The sequence below is a fragment of the Bombyx mandarina genome, chromosome 09 (assembly GCF_030267445.1).
Source record: "Bombyx mandarina strain Sakado chromosome 09, ASM3026744v2".
In the NCBI taxonomy this organism is placed as follows: domain Eukaryota; kingdom Metazoa; phylum Arthropoda; class Insecta; order Lepidoptera; family Bombycidae; genus Bombyx; species Bombyx mandarina.
Genome location: NC_143216.1, coordinates 15046452 through 15064210, shown reverse-complemented (window position 1 = coordinate 15064210; position 17759 = coordinate 15046452). Strand labels below are relative to the sequence as shown.

The window sequence follows — 17759 nt, the reverse complement described above, 5'->3', positions numbered from 1 at the left end:
TCTCTACTACTGAAACTACGGTGAAATTACGGTGGATACCGAGAAAAGTTCGCAGCAACTACGGGAACGATTTTCATAAAACAATGTTTCAACTCTTTTTTTGTAGAAAAATGCATAAGATTACATTAATATAGTTATGTAGTTAAGGTTATGAATTTTTATTTTTATCAGTTTCAGTTTGACTAAGTATTTTGAAGTTTGTATTTTGTTTCAGGTATCGATTGCAACATACGAAGTGTTACTAGAGATGGTGTGAAATCGTCGGCTGTATCTATGAGTATGGATCAATCCGAAGAACTATCAAATGACATCAATTATAAAGCCACATACGCCGCCAATGTCCACCACCGAAACGACACTATATTTAACCAGTCTGCATATAACGATACCTGGCCTTCTCATGAACTTTTTTGCATATATGAATCATCCTCGGAAGACTTCCTATCTTCTCCTGTTTTTCAAATTTGTGTATATTTCATGTATAGTGCAGTGTTTTTAGTCGCCCTTTTGGGAAATGGATTAGTATGTTTCATTGTTCACACATCTCCTCGTATGAAGACTGTCACGAATTATTTTATAGTAAACCTGGCAGTCGGAGATATCCTGATGACGTTGTTCTGTGTGCCGTTTTCTTTCGTGTCAATGCTTGTGCTGCGGTATTGGCCCTTTGGTGCGGTTATGTGCAAAGTTGTAAACTTCTCACAAGCGGTTTCAGTACTAGTCAGCGCATACACGCTACTCGCCATATCCATTGACAGATACATAGTTATAATGCGGCCATTAAAGCCTCGACTTGGGAAAGGTGCAGCTAAAATGGTCGTCGCTGCTGTTTGGGGAGGAGCCATTATAACGGCAGCGCCGATTCCTATAGTTTCTCAGCTACAGCGACCTTCGCCTTGGCATGAGGCTTGTAAAGTGTAAGTTTTATATTTATCATGTATGTATTGATTTCAGTTTCAGTTACATGATGTCAGATGATCTCAGATGTCAGATATTTCAGTAAATTTTTTTTCTATTGATTTTCTATTTTTGTGTATTTGAAGTAAGCTGTTTTATTCTTTGCACGAGGAGCACCTCTGCTTGAGATACAGGTTTTATCAACTAGTTCAAGCACAGATGAAAATTATGATTGTGTTTCTGCTTCTATGTTAACAATAAATAAAAAAAATTATTCAGTATGAATTTCACGTATCAAAATTATCATTTGTTTTCATATTTTAAGCTACAAAACGTTCATGTTTTAGCGACATCTGCAGCGAACAGTGGGCCGATGGAAAACAAAGCGAGCATTATACGTTTGCTTTATTGACACTGCAATTTACTTTGCCATTGACCGCTCTTGTTTACACGTACGGGCGAATAGCGCATTTTGTATGGGGCGGTCGACCTCCTGGAGAAGCAGAAAGTGGTCGGGACTCGCGGTTGCAACTCTCCAAAAGGAAAGTAAGTATTAACGTGAATTTTTTTGAATAGATATTAGTATAATAATAATTGAACGTTTTTGAAATTAAATTAATTATATTGAAATAAATAAAAAAGCGAATCATTAAAGTTATGGACATGGAAACTCTGGGTCTATGGAGGATCTCAGTGTATTTTGTACCGCATGTTCCGTGGCGAGTTTTTTTATTTATTGCTTAGATGGGTGGACGTGCTTACAGTCCACTTGGTGTTAAGTGGTCACTGGAGCTCATAGACATCTGCAACGTAAATGCGCCACCCACCTTGAGATATAAGTTCTAAGGTCTCAGTATAGTTACAACGGCTGCCCCACCCTTCAAACCGAAACGCATTACTGCTTCACGGCAGAAATATGCGGGGTGGTGGTATCTACCCGTGCGGACTCAAAAAAATCTTAAATAATTTCAATTTTTATATGTCCCTACTGGCGCTTGCCCAAACCGATAGTCAACTTGCGTTTCGTTCACCTTGACACATGGGTGATACCTACTATATAGTTGCACGACGGTGGAACGCGGTCGAAATAGGATTCTAACACCGACTAACTAATACGAAACTTATAGTTAATATCTATGTGAACTTTTCACCTATTTCATTATATCGATGATACAAATTAGTTGAGACGGTTCATAACAACGTTTTTTATTGCAGATGATCAAAATGATGGTCACAGTAGTGGCGGTGTTTGTAGTTTGCTGGTTACCGCTCAATATCTTTATTGTAAGTAGCATTTGTTTCTTAATTGTACTAGTATAGTAAGGGGAGAGATGTTGTACGAGTATATCTCATTTGTTTCGCTAGGTCCTATGGACATTGCACGAGGGAGATGAAGATTGGGCAGTTTGGCCGGGAATGCCCTACGTTTGGTTCGCGAGCCATTGGCTGGCTATGTCACATTCCTGCTACAACCCATTAATATACTGCTATATGAACGCAAAATATCGACATGGGTTTAAACAGGTACACACACACACACGAACACACACCCACACACACTATCTTACCCTTTTTTTATTCTGGGCAATCTAAATATATAGATACCCTGCCACGAGAGTAACCGGCCAGGATATGTCGGACACTATTTTATTTTTGGCTACTATTTTGTTAAACCTTCAATGAAAACGTTGTTGACAAAACAGAACTATAATTATAGCAACAGACCAAAAGTACAGCATTTCATCAAAAAAAGCACCTTTGCCAAAATAAGGGAGAACCTAAGGTTTCTTGCAAAATTTTAAAACAGCATTTCAAAATGAGAAAAAGCTGAAACTGGTAATTTCAATTTGGTCCTATATCAACATCTCAACGTGCCACAACAATTGGAATTTGGAATAAAATTAGGTTGGTTCGAATTATAAAAAAAACCAGCGCCGATCAGCCAGTGACACGTCATTCGCATTCACATTTACATTTAAATCGAACTTACTAAATGGCTGCTTTCTATATGTCAATAATTGAACAAAAAAGGTTTTGATATCAAAATAGGCCCTTTAACTTATAAACACAAATGAAATTTTGAAAGATAACTGCTCTGGGCAAGATACGTTAAACATACATCGAAATATGGGATATTCTTGCCTATAACAAAAAACTTTACGAAATTGTTAGTTTGCTTCGAATTTTAAGACTCGAATATGGATATTCACTGCTTACTCTGAGACACACTTTCTCGTTATGTTTTACCATTTGTACTCCAAAAGGCGCTATGATCTTATTCTTAAATACTTTGAAGTCATAATTTTGGTTTTAAAAAAAATATAATTTTGGACTATTCATTTCAAAGCGTTTAAGCCACTAATCTGGCTATATCATTCTGGTTGTACGATTATATATAATATTTATTATCTACTTATATGCACGTAGGTACTAATTATTTCTTTTAAAATAATTAAATTTTGAAAATATCTTACGTGAGCTCAAATATGTAGAGTAGTTTACACGAACATAATTATATGAACATGGTACCGGTATGAATTAAATATTTTGGGTACAAAACTGAACTTTTTAGGTAGGGTATAACAGCGCTACTAATACGAGTATACTCGTAAAAGTCAAACTTTTGTGTAACTATTTTCCCGTTCCCTCCAACCTCTATCCATGCCTCATATTTATCTAATAATGAACCGCTCCTGCTATCCTTACCTGCGTTTAAAATGTTCGTCTCTTCGTCGTCACTCATTAAACTCCAAACACGTAATTACGGATACTCCCGATCCATTAACGGTGCTTTTAGGTATCAAAAACCACCGGTCACCGTCCTCGTCGAACCCGTCGCTCGCGACGTAGGGCTCGACGAGTGAATTAATCCATAGACACAGCCCACTGAGTTTCTCGCCGGATCTTCTCAGTGGGTCGCGCTTCCGCTCCGGTGGTAGATTCTGCGAAGCAACGTCGTCAGGTTTGAGCCCCGCGAGCTCACCTACTAATTAAGGTTACGCTGAAATAGCCTCTCAAGGCTATCAGCATATGTAGGAAAAAAAAATGCATCAACATCAAATTTAGTTTTACTAAGGCACTAATTCAGAGAACTCGTTAAAATTAATACTGCAGTAGAACACAAAACAATATTCTCTGATACCTAATTGCCATATTATCAATTAGTGGAAATTGGCATGCAGTGTCGGGAAACATCGTGGAGGGGAGCTCATTCCATAGCCGGATGGTACGTGGCAAAAAAGACCTCTGGAAACGCACTCTGGATGACCGCAGTGGCTCCAGGTAGTATGGATGAACTTTACTCCGGTTGCGGGCGGTGCGATGGTAAAAACGAGATGTCGGTATCATCTCGAACAATTCCTCAGAGCAGAGCACTCCCCATGGAACATACGGTACAAAATACAGAGGGAACCGAAGTCCCTCCGTAGACCCAGAGGTTCCAAACGATCCGTGAGAATGGGATTCTTTCACGTGCACTTTTATAATGATTGTTACCTTATTATTGATTCAGAATGCAGTTTTACCACTGAGAAGAATCAGTATGTTTGTCTCCCTCTACCTATTCGCTGGTAGCCTAAGGCTATTCCAACATCTCGCGGACGGGGGGAGTTACTAAGAAACTCAAGGCGTACTTTTTCCTAAATATCTAAGCCACATTGAAAACTTACAAATTAGTAGATAAAAGGATGGCTGGAATTAAAACAGAAGCAGCTCTCCGTTACCGAACATCGGCCAAAGATTGTAGGTACTTGCTGTATGGAGCACAAATTCAAACCTATGTTATTTCATATATTAGTTATTACGTTCGTATATACTTTTAGGATTAATTCTATATTTTAGTACCCACTCATCGTCTGCTCTTATGGTACGTAATTAATAAAATAAATTATTTCACTACATCAGAACATTGAGGCCATAAGTCAGCAACTTCTCTTCCATAAATCAAAATGCTGGAAAGAATGGTCATTTATAATACACGCTATCCCCATTATTCGTGTGACATTTTCAGTGGTTCACATTAAGTTTGAATTTTTGCAGACCAAAATTTTTTGTAACAGTGACCGTCGATCTGGAAATAAAAAATTACTCTATAGTAATCGGTGTTGATCATTCTAAAACAAAACAAAATCGGTCTACCAAAATCGATAACATAAAATTTATGATATTCTCTAATAATACAAATATAAACGTGAAACAATGTCATCAATTTGCATATTAAATTATCAGACGCTTGATTCACACTCGTAATCGCGTTTCGACAAATACATACAAAACATTTGCGTGAACAAATATTGAGGTTTGGCTGGTATTCGGCTTATTGAAATTTAATGGATTAAATTTACTACAATAGAGAAATGTTTTTTTTCTCCTACCTACGCCGAAAGTTTGGTTTTCCTCCTGCTGTACAAGGAAAAAAGTCTGACTTTTCCTCCCGCTGTACAGGGAAGAAAGTGTAACCATTACCTCCTTGGGTACTGACAAGTGCGCATGCGCGTTAGTGTCTACGTCTGCTCTCACGCACCTAAAATTCTCCGCCATTGTTGTGCTCGGGTAATTTGCAATATTGTGTTTTGTGTAAAAGTGAAATAAAAGGCAATAAAATTTAATAGTGAAGTATTAAACAAAGATGAGTTCATCAGACAGTTCTTATTCAATTAGTAGTAGTTTATTTAAAAATTAAAAAACAGTTAAATTGTTTTTTTATGAGTATGTTTAGTGAGCACAATCTCCCGCAGCTTCTCAACTAGCAGGTCCGCCTTTACCTCTTTTTCATCCCGGTACACGTGCGATCCCCTGGGACGCCCTTGGGTCTGGTCACCCACCAGCCACTAATCTCCTCACCAGGCGTCGGAGCTTGAGAGTATGATGAAGGAAAAAGAAAAGGGGTTGAAAAAAAATTTGGTGCGCATGCAAATTGGTACACGTGAAAGAAGTGAAACTTCTTTTGGCGGTGTGTAATATCGTGGTTTTCTTCATTTTTTATCCTTAAATCAAATATCTTTTGTAACAGAGAATGCTGTACTTAAGAGAAACGACCTACCTCGCTTTGTCTTTTCACTCTTGTCAGTCGAGCGGTTCGCGAGACACTGTCTATTTTCTCACTTTCGCTCACCCTAAATTGTATCTTTTCTTACTAGCCGTAACGAAATTGTCGCGAGTTAAATTTTACTCTCAACGCGCCTAAAGAAGTTTCACTTCAAAAACAACGAAGAAGACAAACATACTCAAAACAAACGAAAACAAAATTAAAGCCAACAAAAAGACAGTAAAAACAAACTCAAAATAATAAGGAAGAACACCCCCGGAAGAAATAGCCTTCAAATAGGTGAAGGGTGCGGAGAGCCCGGTACTCCCTGCTGGTTTTAGTCCGCGTCGCCCAGTCTCTTTCGCCATGAAAACGACGAGAGAAACCGGGCGGTGCTCCTGGGATGCCCAGAAGTATGGACCGCGTCCGTAGGTGGCGGATACCGTTATCCGCCCAGTGGAAATCCAGTAACTCCCCTACAGACGGAACCCACAGCAATACAGAATGCGCACCGGGAGCCCGTCCACGACCGGGAGATCGATATACTTAAAGAAATAAATATACACCATTATTGTTATTATACATGGATGACCGTGACTATAGCCGTGAGGTATTTCAAAACTTTCAAAATATTATGCCAACATAAAAAGCGAGATTCGATTATAAGAATCGTTTCAATTTTGTTTACGACATGCGAAAATCGAAGACAACACTCTACATAAAGATATCTGTTTTTGTTAATTGAGATATCATAAATTAGGTATCTCAAAAAATTATTAGATCAATGAGAATAATAATGATTAGGAAGATTTTTTTTTATTTTTTTTATTGCCATTGTAGGCAGACGAGCATACGGCCCACCTGATGGTAAGTGGTCACCGTCGCTCATGGACGTCAGCAATGCCAGGGGCAGAGCCAAGCCGCTGCCTACCTATGGTTTCTTTGTTAGTTTAAATATGAAATATTTAATCGAAATATAATATAAACATAAAGACGAGATTACTTTCATGGGCAAGCCTTAATTTTTATGCGCATTCAATATATTTTTTAGTTACGAAACCTTTTTTTTTACATAATTATACATACAAAATGTACCGCTAGAATACAATTTATTTTTCCTATCCAACCTTAATATAACGATGTAAGTATGAGCGGGTAATCTCTAAATTTTGTACAAAACATAGGTATTTTATCTACATAAATTACGTTAAGGAAAACAGAAAGCTTAGAGTTAATAATGTAGTTAGTCACAGATGTTTGAACAATGACATTTTTGAGTTGTGAAATTTAATATTCAATTTAACATCATGTTCTTCGAATTCCATTACTCTTAAAAGGAAATTCATTTGCTTTTGGTGCCAAAGATGACAGGGAATGATATTTTATTAGATTTTGTTAAAATGTATTCAGAGCTCGTGCTCGTAATGTGCGACGCTAAAATCGCTTCACATTTCCTGATTTGTTGACAACTCGCAAATTGATGTTTTGGGGTGTGAATAAAAATATTAGGTTCGGAACAAATATTCTTTCCGGGTGATCTTGATTTTTGTATATTTGAAAATGTAAGTGAATCAAAATCAAATTACACGGTTCTTATACATAACGTAACGTTCGCAACAAAAGCATGGATAGGTATGCACATTAGCAACAGTACAATTTACCATCTGGCATAGTTAATATATATATTTTATTGTAATAAGTATTGTCACACAGTAAAAACTTTTCTTTTAGAATGCTGGCCACAAAAAAGTTTATTGAATTCGAATTTCGAATTGTTCATGAAAATAAAAATGTATACTTTTAGAACAGTGATTCTCAACCACTGTTCCGCGGCACTTTTGTGTGCCGCCAAATTTCAAAAGTGTGCCGCCAAATTTTGCGAATATATAATAATGTTAATATTATTAAATTACATCATTTGAAAAGAAAAATATTTTAAACATGGATATATATTTAAATCCACAAAAAAAAATACAGTATATTTTAGTTTATTTCGTATATTAAAATTTTTTGATAAACTATTTATGCAGTGTGTTGTAGTAAGTAAATTTTTTTTTTTTTTTTTGTGTGCCGACAAATTTTGAAATCTTTAAATATGTGCCGCAACAAAAAAAGGTTGAGAATCACTGTTTTAGAATTTTACTCAATTTTAAATATGGAGTGGACGCTTAAAGAAGACCGTGTTGCAGTTATTGCGTTGCATCGTTGCGGTTACGCGCCAATTGAAATTTTTAACATACTGAAAAATTTGAATATAACCAAAAGATTCGTTTATCGTACCATCAAACGATACAATGAAGACTAGTGTAGATGACAGGTCAAGAAGTGGTCGCCCTCGGTCTGTTAGGACTCCAGCAGTGATAAAAGCTGTGAAGGCGCGAATTCAAAGAAATCCCAAACGTAAGCAGAAACTGTTGGCCCTTCAGATGGGGTTAAGCAGAACCACGGTGAAAAGGGTGTTAAATGAAGACTTAGGGCTTCGGGCATATCGAAGAAAAACAGGACATCGTTTGTATGCTCGTCTAATGGACCTGAGACTGAAGAGATGCCGCGCTTTGTTGAAGCGGTACGCGGGAAAAATATATCGGGAAATTCTTTTTTCGGATGAAAACATTTTTACCGTAGAAGAGAGCTACAACAAACAAAATGATAAGGTGTACGCACACAGTAGTGAAGAAGCGAGCAACCGTATTCCGCGTGTCCAACGAGGTCATTTTCCATCCTCGCTCATGGTATGGTTGGGAGTTTCTTATTGGGGCTTAACAGAGGTACATTTTTGTGAGAAAGGTGTAAAAACGAATGCAGTTGTGTATCAAAATACAGTCCTGACGAACCTTGTGGAACCTGTTTCTCATACCATGTTCAATAACAGGCACTGGGTATTCCAACAAGATTCGGCGCCAGCTCATAGAGCGAAGAGCACACAAGACTGGCTGGCGGCGCGTGAATTCGACTTCATCCGGCACGAAGACTGGCCCTCCTCCAGTAGATTTGAATCCGTTAGATTACAAGATATGGCAACACTTGGAGGAAAAGGCGTGCTCAAAGCCTCATCCCAATTTGGAGTCACTCAAGACATCCTTGATTAAGGCAGCCGCCGATATTGACATGGACCTCGTTCGTGCTGCGATAGACGACTGGCCGCGCAGATTGAAGGCCTGTATTCAAAATCACGGAGGTCATTTTGAATAAACTTTAGTGTCATAAGAATCTATGTTTTGTTAAGTTCATTTTGGTATATGAATGGTTACATAATGAATAAACTTGTTTCAATTATTTTACATTAAACATGTGACAGAATTTATGACCTGACTAGGTACTTATGAGTCTACTCTGTAGTCCAACGATTATAAAACGGTGTCTGTGTAAATCTTTTTAAAGTGACATTGGTAATTCATGGTACCTTTTGATATAACTTAAAAATATAATACACAGTTGCCAGATGGGGGGGATTCCCTGCAAATTCGGGGGTCCTTCGACCTCGAGGGGGAGATTCGGGGGAATGATTTTTTGGGGGGAAGTTCGGGGGAAAAGGTTAGTTGGGAGAAATTTCGGAGGTTTTTTGAGTACCGATAATTCATCCACAAACACAATTCCCATTACTATTAGAATAATTATAGTCTACTATACTATTCACAAGTCCATATTATAAAGGACAAATTACGCAACCGAATGCCAATAAAAACTGCCGAAGCGGTTCTCAGGATTCGATTTTCACTGCCAAATAGATGCTATTTTGTTCCCACATCGGATATGTTAAATATCTTTAACTTCGAAAATAATAATAACGAAAATGCTTTAAATAATAATAACGAAAGTGAATATAATTGTAATAATTGCTTAGAGATGGTTGAAGTTATGAGAGAGCTTGATTAAAAAATAAAAGAATCCTTTTCGTTTTTATTTCTTCTTTGAAATAAGTAAAAACTGTTTTGGGGTTTTTTTTTCTTCAAAAAGCTAATTTTGGGGGGTTTTCGAAAAAAGTTGGGGTAAATTGTCATTGGGGTCATCTGGCAACACTGAGATAATACAATCTCCCACAACAACAAATACATCTTACAATTGACCCAAACTGAACGTATGTAAATAGGCATGTCCTGATTTTCCATAAAAATCTTTTTGTAATAGTAAGCACCAATATTGAAATAGTACACTTCTCTAAATTGACAAGGAGCCTCTGTGTGGTAGTGCAGTATATTTATTTCAGGGATTTGTTCCAGAGATTAACGGCAAATTAATGGCGACGAAAGATGCGAACGAACACGAAGTAACGTCGACTTCTTTTCCCCGCTCATGCCTTAGACAAATTATGATTGTTTCTGATCAAAATTGAGTTCAGTCTAGTTTTTTTAACTCTACCTCGAAGCAGAAGAGGAGATTTATTAATCTTCATTTTAATTAGAAAGGCAATCATATTTTTCACACATTTCGTTAACGAGTATGTACAATGCCAATTTTATTTATTCATGAGCTTTCGTTCAGAGAACCACAAGAGATTCCTTGCAAGTTGATATTTATTCATATAAGTTGTAGAGCATGACTTTGAAAAATAATGAAAAATGCTTTTCGTAGGTATTGAGTGGACTGTTTTGCTTGAAGCTGAATGAGTCAAAGCGTTCCTGTCAACGATCTAGTCTGTGTGAGAGGATACCTCTCTCGGGTGAGTTAATCATCTTTCATTCTTATTCCTTTTCATTGAAAAAATAATAATAAAATAGTTTGGTATTTAAAAAACGTCAAAACGTTTTCACCTTTTCTATGTTTTCATTAACTACACATTCAGAGTCAGTCATCTGGGAAATGTAATGTACATAGCAATGGCTACATCCGAAATCAACGTATTCTCGCGACCTACGCATATTATTACTGCAATTTCATACGAATTAGTTAAATTATTGTGTGCACAAACAATTAATCATTTCACTAAGTCATTGAAATGTTCCTCATAAATAAATAAGTGTTAATTTACATTAGAATCCGAACAAGTAATAGTAACAACAACGTTTTATCAATATTTTGTCTTTGACTTCGGAGTCAAGGCCTGTAATCTTTGAACGACATAATAATATTCTGTTTAATATTATTATGTTCGTAATTTCTTGGCTAACGATATAAATTTCCGTATCCTTTGTTTAAAATATCAAATGAGCAATCTTTTGTTGAATACAAGAGATGGCTCATTTCAGTTTTTATAATGTGTTTTTACAATGCTCTTTCTGCGAAAGTTCCTCCTCCTAAAGCATTGGGAGGTTCTGAATTACTTTTTCGTGAGTAACTTTGAAGATTTGTTTTTCATACTTATGACCTAACCCTTCAAATATGAAATGTTAAATAGCAGTTTAATGAAAGCAGAAGTGGGTACGGTAATAATAATGGGTAGGTTAGGTTATTTGTTTTATTATAATTATTTTCAGAAATCGTTGGTACCACTGGTTCAATGAATCGTCGGAGGATAACATGCAGGTGTTGTCTTCGAAGCGGACCCCATACGGACGGTGGCAAATGTTCGAACTGCATCTCTGTTCCACAGCTGAAGGTCGAAGGCATCAGAGCCACACCACCGACGCGAGTACTATCTGTTCGTTCACGCATCATCTAAAAGTACTTGTGATTGTTAAGGCGCTGTCTAATAGCTATTTTCATTAAGATTTGCATCCCCTAAGCGACATTAATTTAAAGCTAAAAATCGCATGTCCAAAAAAATACTGCACCTGAATTTTTTTTTTATTGCTTAGATTGGTGGACGAGCTCACAGCCCACCTGGTGTTAAGGGGCTACTGGAGCCCATAGACATCTACAGCGTAAATGCGCCACCCACCTTGAGATGTAAGTTCCAAGGTCTCAAGTGTAGTTGCAACGGCTGCTCCACTCTTCAAACCGAAACGCATTACTGCTTCACGGCAAAAATGGGCAGTGTGGTGGTACCTACCCGTGCGGACTCACAAGAGGTCCTACTACAAGTAATTACGCAAATTATAATTTTGCGGGTTCGATTTTTATTACACGATGTTATTCCTTCACCGTGGAAGTCAATCGTGAACATTTGATGAGTACGTATTTCCTTAGAAAAATTGGTACCCGCCTGGGATTCGAACACCGGTGCATCACTCAACACGAATGCACCGGACGTTTTATTCTTTAGGCCACGACGACTTCTGTCAATCTTTGTAGCATTAATTGCAACTCACTTATCAATTAAAAAAAAACCCTTAATCCAATACGCCTATCATCATCGAATTATCAATTTTTCTTTGAAAATTATAAGTAGATCGCAATTATTGAACCACATGCGCTTTGTGTACAGACGGCGCCTAGAGAAAGATTGCTTTAAACTGAGTATGAATGGATTGTCTAGTATAAGAGTTATTGGAGAAATATGGCATTGGTGGCTCAGGGTATCATGCGTGTGTTTCTTGTGAGAGGTCAGGTTTGAATCGCGATATATATGTATGTAATTCTATGTATGAAGGCCAGTGCATTCGACAAGGTTTTACGATCATTCCTTCACCGTTCAAGCTATTCGTTTGTGGAATGCACTCCCGGTACGTATACGACATGGTGAAACATTAAATTCGTTCAAGCCCCTCATTAAGGAGCATTTTGTTAATTTACAAATGATTATTTTCCACTTGATAGTGCGGTAGAGATCGCTCTTAGCGATAAGACCGCCAATTGTACTTTTTTTTTGTATTTAATGTTTCGCATTGTTTATTTTGTTGGTGTTCAATAAAGAACACTCTCTTTCTTTCTATCTCTCTCTCTCTCTCTCTCTAATGTTTGAATATGTCGCGTTTCGCGTTAGTTTTCAGTTATTATAAAAAACTATATTTGTGTATGGTGAATATGCATTATTATCTCTTATTGTAAGAAATAAAAAAAGGTAAGTCGAATTGCATTTTGAAAATATTTTGTTTTATTGCAAGATTTTCATTTGAATAGAATATCTATCGTCTTATATAAACTTTTGAATTTAATTTAATAACTTTACCTTAGTGTACATTTTGCACATTGTTAAGAAGTTTGAGAACGTATTTAAAAAATACGTTTTGAGCAATGACTAGTTCTGCCTTAAGAAGAACAAAAAAAAATCAGAGTTACATCAACAGGTCTTTTTGCAAAAATGCGGTATGACTACGCGAGCTGGTAATATTATTGTTAAAAGTCTTATAAAATAGATAAATGTAATTTAGGTGAGCATTATTAAAACATGCCCTAGTAATTTAAGCAGTTCAAATATGATTTTTTTTAGAATCGAATTAAAAAGTTACTGTCATGGTTTTCAAAACGCATTGAGAGTAATTTACTACTCCTGTAATTTATTTATAGGCGAGGATTTGTTAAAACCTTATGAAAATCTTGTTAAAATTCAACGAACGTTCACTAATTACCGTAAATTGTAATAAAGTAGAAAATGTAAATATCAGCAGTGACTATTGTTGGTTCGATGAATAGTTTATTCAAACAAAAAATATATTCTTTAGAGTTTATCGTAAAACCTTATTGCATTATATTTATATATCTGCAACAGATTCCGAATGTATTAAGTGTAATCCCAAGATAGTCAGGTCATAAATTCTGTCACATGTTTAATGTAAAATAATTGAAACAAGTTTATTCATTATGTAACCATTCATATACCAAAATAAACTTAACAAAACGTAGATTCTTATGACACTAAAGTTTATTCAAAATGACCTCCGTGATTTTGAATACAGGCCTTCAATCTGCGCGGCCAGTCGTCTATCGCAGCGTGAACGAGGTCCATGTCAATAATATCGGCGGCTGCCTTAATCAAGGATGTCTTGAGTGACTCCAAATTGGGATGAGGCTTTGAGCACGCCTTTTCCTCCAAGTGTTGCCATATCTTGTAATCTAACGGATTCAAATCTGGACTGGAGGAGGGCCTATCTTCGTGCCGGATGAAGTCGATTTCAAGCGCCGCCAGCCAGTCTTGTGTGCTCTTCGCTCTATGAGCTGGCACCGAATCTTGTTGGAATACCCAGTGCCCGTTATTGAACATGGTATGAGAAACAGGTTCCACAAGGTTCGTCAGGACTGTATTTTAATACACAACTGCATTCGTTTTTACACCTTTCTCACAAAAATGTACCTCTGTTAAGCCCCAATAAGAAACTCCCAACCATACCATGAGCGAGGATGCAAAATGACCTCGTTGGACACGCGGAATACGGTTGCTTGCTTCTTCACTACTATGTGCGTACACCTTATCATTTTGTTTGTTGTAGCTCTCTTCTACGGTAAAAATTTTTTCATCCGAAAAAAGAATTTCCCGATATTTTTTTCCCGCGTACCGCTTCAACAAAGCGCGGCATCTCTTCAGTCTCAGGTCCATTAGACGAGCATTCAAACGATGTCCTGTTTTTCTTCGATATGCCCGAAGCCCTAAGTCTTCATTTAACACCCTTTTCACCGTGGTTCTGCTTAACCCCATCTGAAGGGCCAACAGTTTCTGCTTACGTTTGGGATTTCTTTGAATTCGCGCCTTCACAGCTTTTATCACTGCTGGAGTCCTAACAGACCGAGGGCGACCACTTCTTGACCTGTCATCTACACTAGAGTCTTCATTGTATCGTTTGATGGTACGATAAACGAATCTTTTGGTTTTATTCAAATTTTTCAGTATGTTAAAAATTTGAATTGGCGCGTAATCGCAACGATGCAACGCAATAACTGCAACACGGTCTTCTTTAAGCGTCCACTCCATATTTAAAAATGAGTAAAATTCTAAAAGTATACATTTTTATTTTCATGAACAATTCGAAATTCGAATTCAATAAACTTTTTTGTGGCCAGCATTCTAAGAGAAAAGTTTTTACTGTGTGACAATACTTATGACCTGACTAGTTATAATTTATTTCGGAGAGGACTTTCATTTTATTAAATCTAGTTAATCGTAGGTCAAAAGTGTCATTTTGGGAAACATTATTTTGGATTACGGAAATTTTAGGACATGAGGTTAACTAACAGCAGTTTCGTAGAATTACCCGCCGCAAGTTATAATATACATAGTTCCAGTTTTGGGTTGGGGAATTCATTTTCAGAAATTACTTTCACATGCAGCATAATTTAATACCATACAATAAACGGACATTGTTTTCTAAGCATTTTATTCTTAAAGAAACTATATTAGAACAATAATATAAAACATAAGTATAGCTTTTACGTAGGAAAACCACATTTTACTTTTTTTTGTATTTACTTGCATATTTATTGTATTTATTTGTATTTAATCGTATATAAGTGTATATAAGTATTTATTTTTATGTAAGTTTATTAAGATACCACCGTCCAGTTTACTCATTCCTCTCCCTGCAAGCTTGCCTGGAAGAGATCGCTTTCAGCGATATGACCGCCAATTTATGTCACCGACTATTATTTGTTTCATATGCTTACTCTGTACATGTGGTGTTAAATAAATAGTTATATTATTATTATTATTATTTTGCTATCTTTGAAAACATTATAATGTTACTTTCTGAAAAAATCTTAAATGATACTAAAATGATTATGTATATGGTGTTTATGTTGTCTTACTATTTCAATTTCTCTTATGAACGGATAGTCTGACGAATTATACACATAATGAACGAGAAATATTTATTTAATTATTTATTACATTTCATGTAAAATTTACATTGTCGGACTTAATGCCTAAGGCATTCTCTACCAGTCAACCAAAGTAGTGCAGAGTGAATAGTGGTAGGTGCAATGAAATTTATATTAATTTACATACATACATACACACAAAAAAAGTATATACATACATATATACATACATGCATACATACACAAATACATACATACATACATACATACATATAATAGTTTATACGGTATTCAAAGGAATATATTAATAAATTTACACATAGAATGAAATCTATTTTATTTTCCATCAATTTTAAGGCAATAATAGTACATTGTGCCCATAATGTATTGAATTTATTTGATTAAACGGTGATGTACACTTTACCTTTACAGCGTTGTATAGAATGGTAAATATTATGTACCTACATTATAATTTTTTAATGTGATGCAGTTTTATTTGATACTCATTTTCTTTTTCCTGTGTATTAAATTAAGCATTACAAATGCGCAGTACTGAATAAAAGTTTGCGCGATTTTATTTTAAGTTTTAGCATCAGGTGACCAGGGTATTTGGGCCTATGATTGGCAACCTTGTCATCCAAAAGAGCCAAATATAGATAGTACGAGTAGGTACCATCACTCTGCCTATTTCTGCCGTGAAGCAGTAATGTGTTTCGGTCTGAAGGTAGGGGCAGCCGTTGTACTATAACAACTGAGACCTTAGAGCTTAGACGTCTCGAAGTGGGTGATGACATTTACGTTGTAGATGTCTATGAGCTGCTGTAACCACTTAACACCAGGTGAGTCGTGAGCTCGTCCACCCATAAGAAATATAAAAAAAGATGTGTGGTGTCGTGGGACATCGGATAGGAACGAAGTTCCTTAATATAAAAATATTAATTTTAAGTTCTATTCGAGGTATAAAGAAAATAAAACTGGAGGTTTCGCAACAACCCACAGACATTCGGTAACATGCGAACTTATTGTGGTACACTTCATTCACGGTTGTTTGCATAAGATTTAGTGTATTGCGCAAACGAACGCTCTGAGATCGTGGTCAATGAATCATAAAAAATATGTAATTTTTTGTACGTTATTACAAAGTTAAGTCGTACACTGTGTGCATTACTAATTTGTAGGTTATTACAAAGTTAAGTCGTACACTGTGTGCATTACTAATGAAAATCTTACGTTACGGACGTTTTTTCCCAGTTAGGGTACCCCTCCGCATCGTACCATAAGGAACTTGGTTCCAAAAAAACATCCACAATCTTTTTAGAACCATTTTTTGAAATATAGCCGTGCGTTTCAAAAATGTCTCGTCTCTTACAAGGCAAGATAATAAGATATATTACTTGGATGAACTAAGCATTTCGCGGAAGAGGTGTAGCCAACGAGTCAAAGAGCAATATGAGACTCGCAATAAGCGATAAGATAATGTGTAATTTCATGGAATGATCTGTCTCGGTTCTAATTCAAACTTCTAGTGAAACGCGTACCGACCACGTTTTCACGATCGACTTCAAAGATAAAGAAACATTATCTTTAAAAAAAAAAGATGTGTGGTGTCGTGGGACACCGGATAGGAACGAAGATCCTTGTTATAAAAATATTAATTTTAAGTTCTATTCGAGGTATAAAGAAAATAATTATTCGGGTATAAATTTTTTACTACGATTTTTTTATTGATAAAAGAAAACTACCTTACAAAGTTATCAACTTTATTTTATTCACAATGATTTATAAAAAAATATATAATAATAATATACAAAGAAACGGCTTTTTATATGAATAATAATAATAATCGTCATCACGTAGACTATACATTAGATACTGTATAGCCATCATACTAAGGCTATACATAAATAATAAAAATCTTACGTTACGGACGTTTTTTCCCGGTTAGGGTACCCCTCCGCATCGTCCCATAAGGAACTTCGTTACCAAAAGATATCTGTACAATTTGACTAACAAACTGCCTGTTTCTGTCACAAACTAGATGTGTATTCCGGTATGAAGAGTAAGGCAGTCGTTATACATTCGAGTTCAGACTTCAATCTCGTGTCTAAATATGGGTTTCAAGCGGCCTTCAAGGTGTGATATTTATTTGCACCGGTAACGACTTAACATCGGGTCGGGGAGTGACCTCCCCCACCTACTCAAAACAAAAATAAATATATTTCATTGTTCCGATTGCTCATAAAGCAATGTATTTTTCAAACTAAAGTGA

General features: G+C 36.3%; 1 protein-coding gene across 1 annotated transcript; it reads left to right on the top strand.

The window, feature by feature from the left end:
- Positions 1-273: 273 nt before the first annotated feature.
- On the top strand, positions 274-11807 carry NGR-A22 (neuropeptide receptor A22). The gene is made up of 6 exons (XM_028170201.2): positions 274-917; positions 1245-1443; positions 2113-2181; positions 2263-2421; positions 10496-10583; positions 11338-11807. The coding sequence occupies exons 1-6, from the start codon at positions 274-276 to the stop codon at positions 11520-11522; spliced, it is 1344 nt and encodes a 447-aa protein (XP_028026002.2). The 3' UTR covers positions 11523-11807.
- Positions 11808-17759: the final 5952 nt, after the last annotated feature.

Coding starts and splice junctions, on each gene's coding strand:
- NGR-A22 (XM_028170201.2), top strand. CDS start 274: ATGAGTATGGATCAATCCGAAGAACTATCAAATGACATCAATTATAAA. Junction 2,182..2,262: donor TACCGCTCAATATCTTTATT/GTAAGTAGCATT, acceptor TTGTTTCGCTAG/GTCCTATGGACATTGCACGA. Junction 10,584..11,337: donor TGAGAGGATACCTCTCTCGG/GTGAGTTAATCA, acceptor AATTATTTTCAG/AAATCGTTGGTACCACTGGT.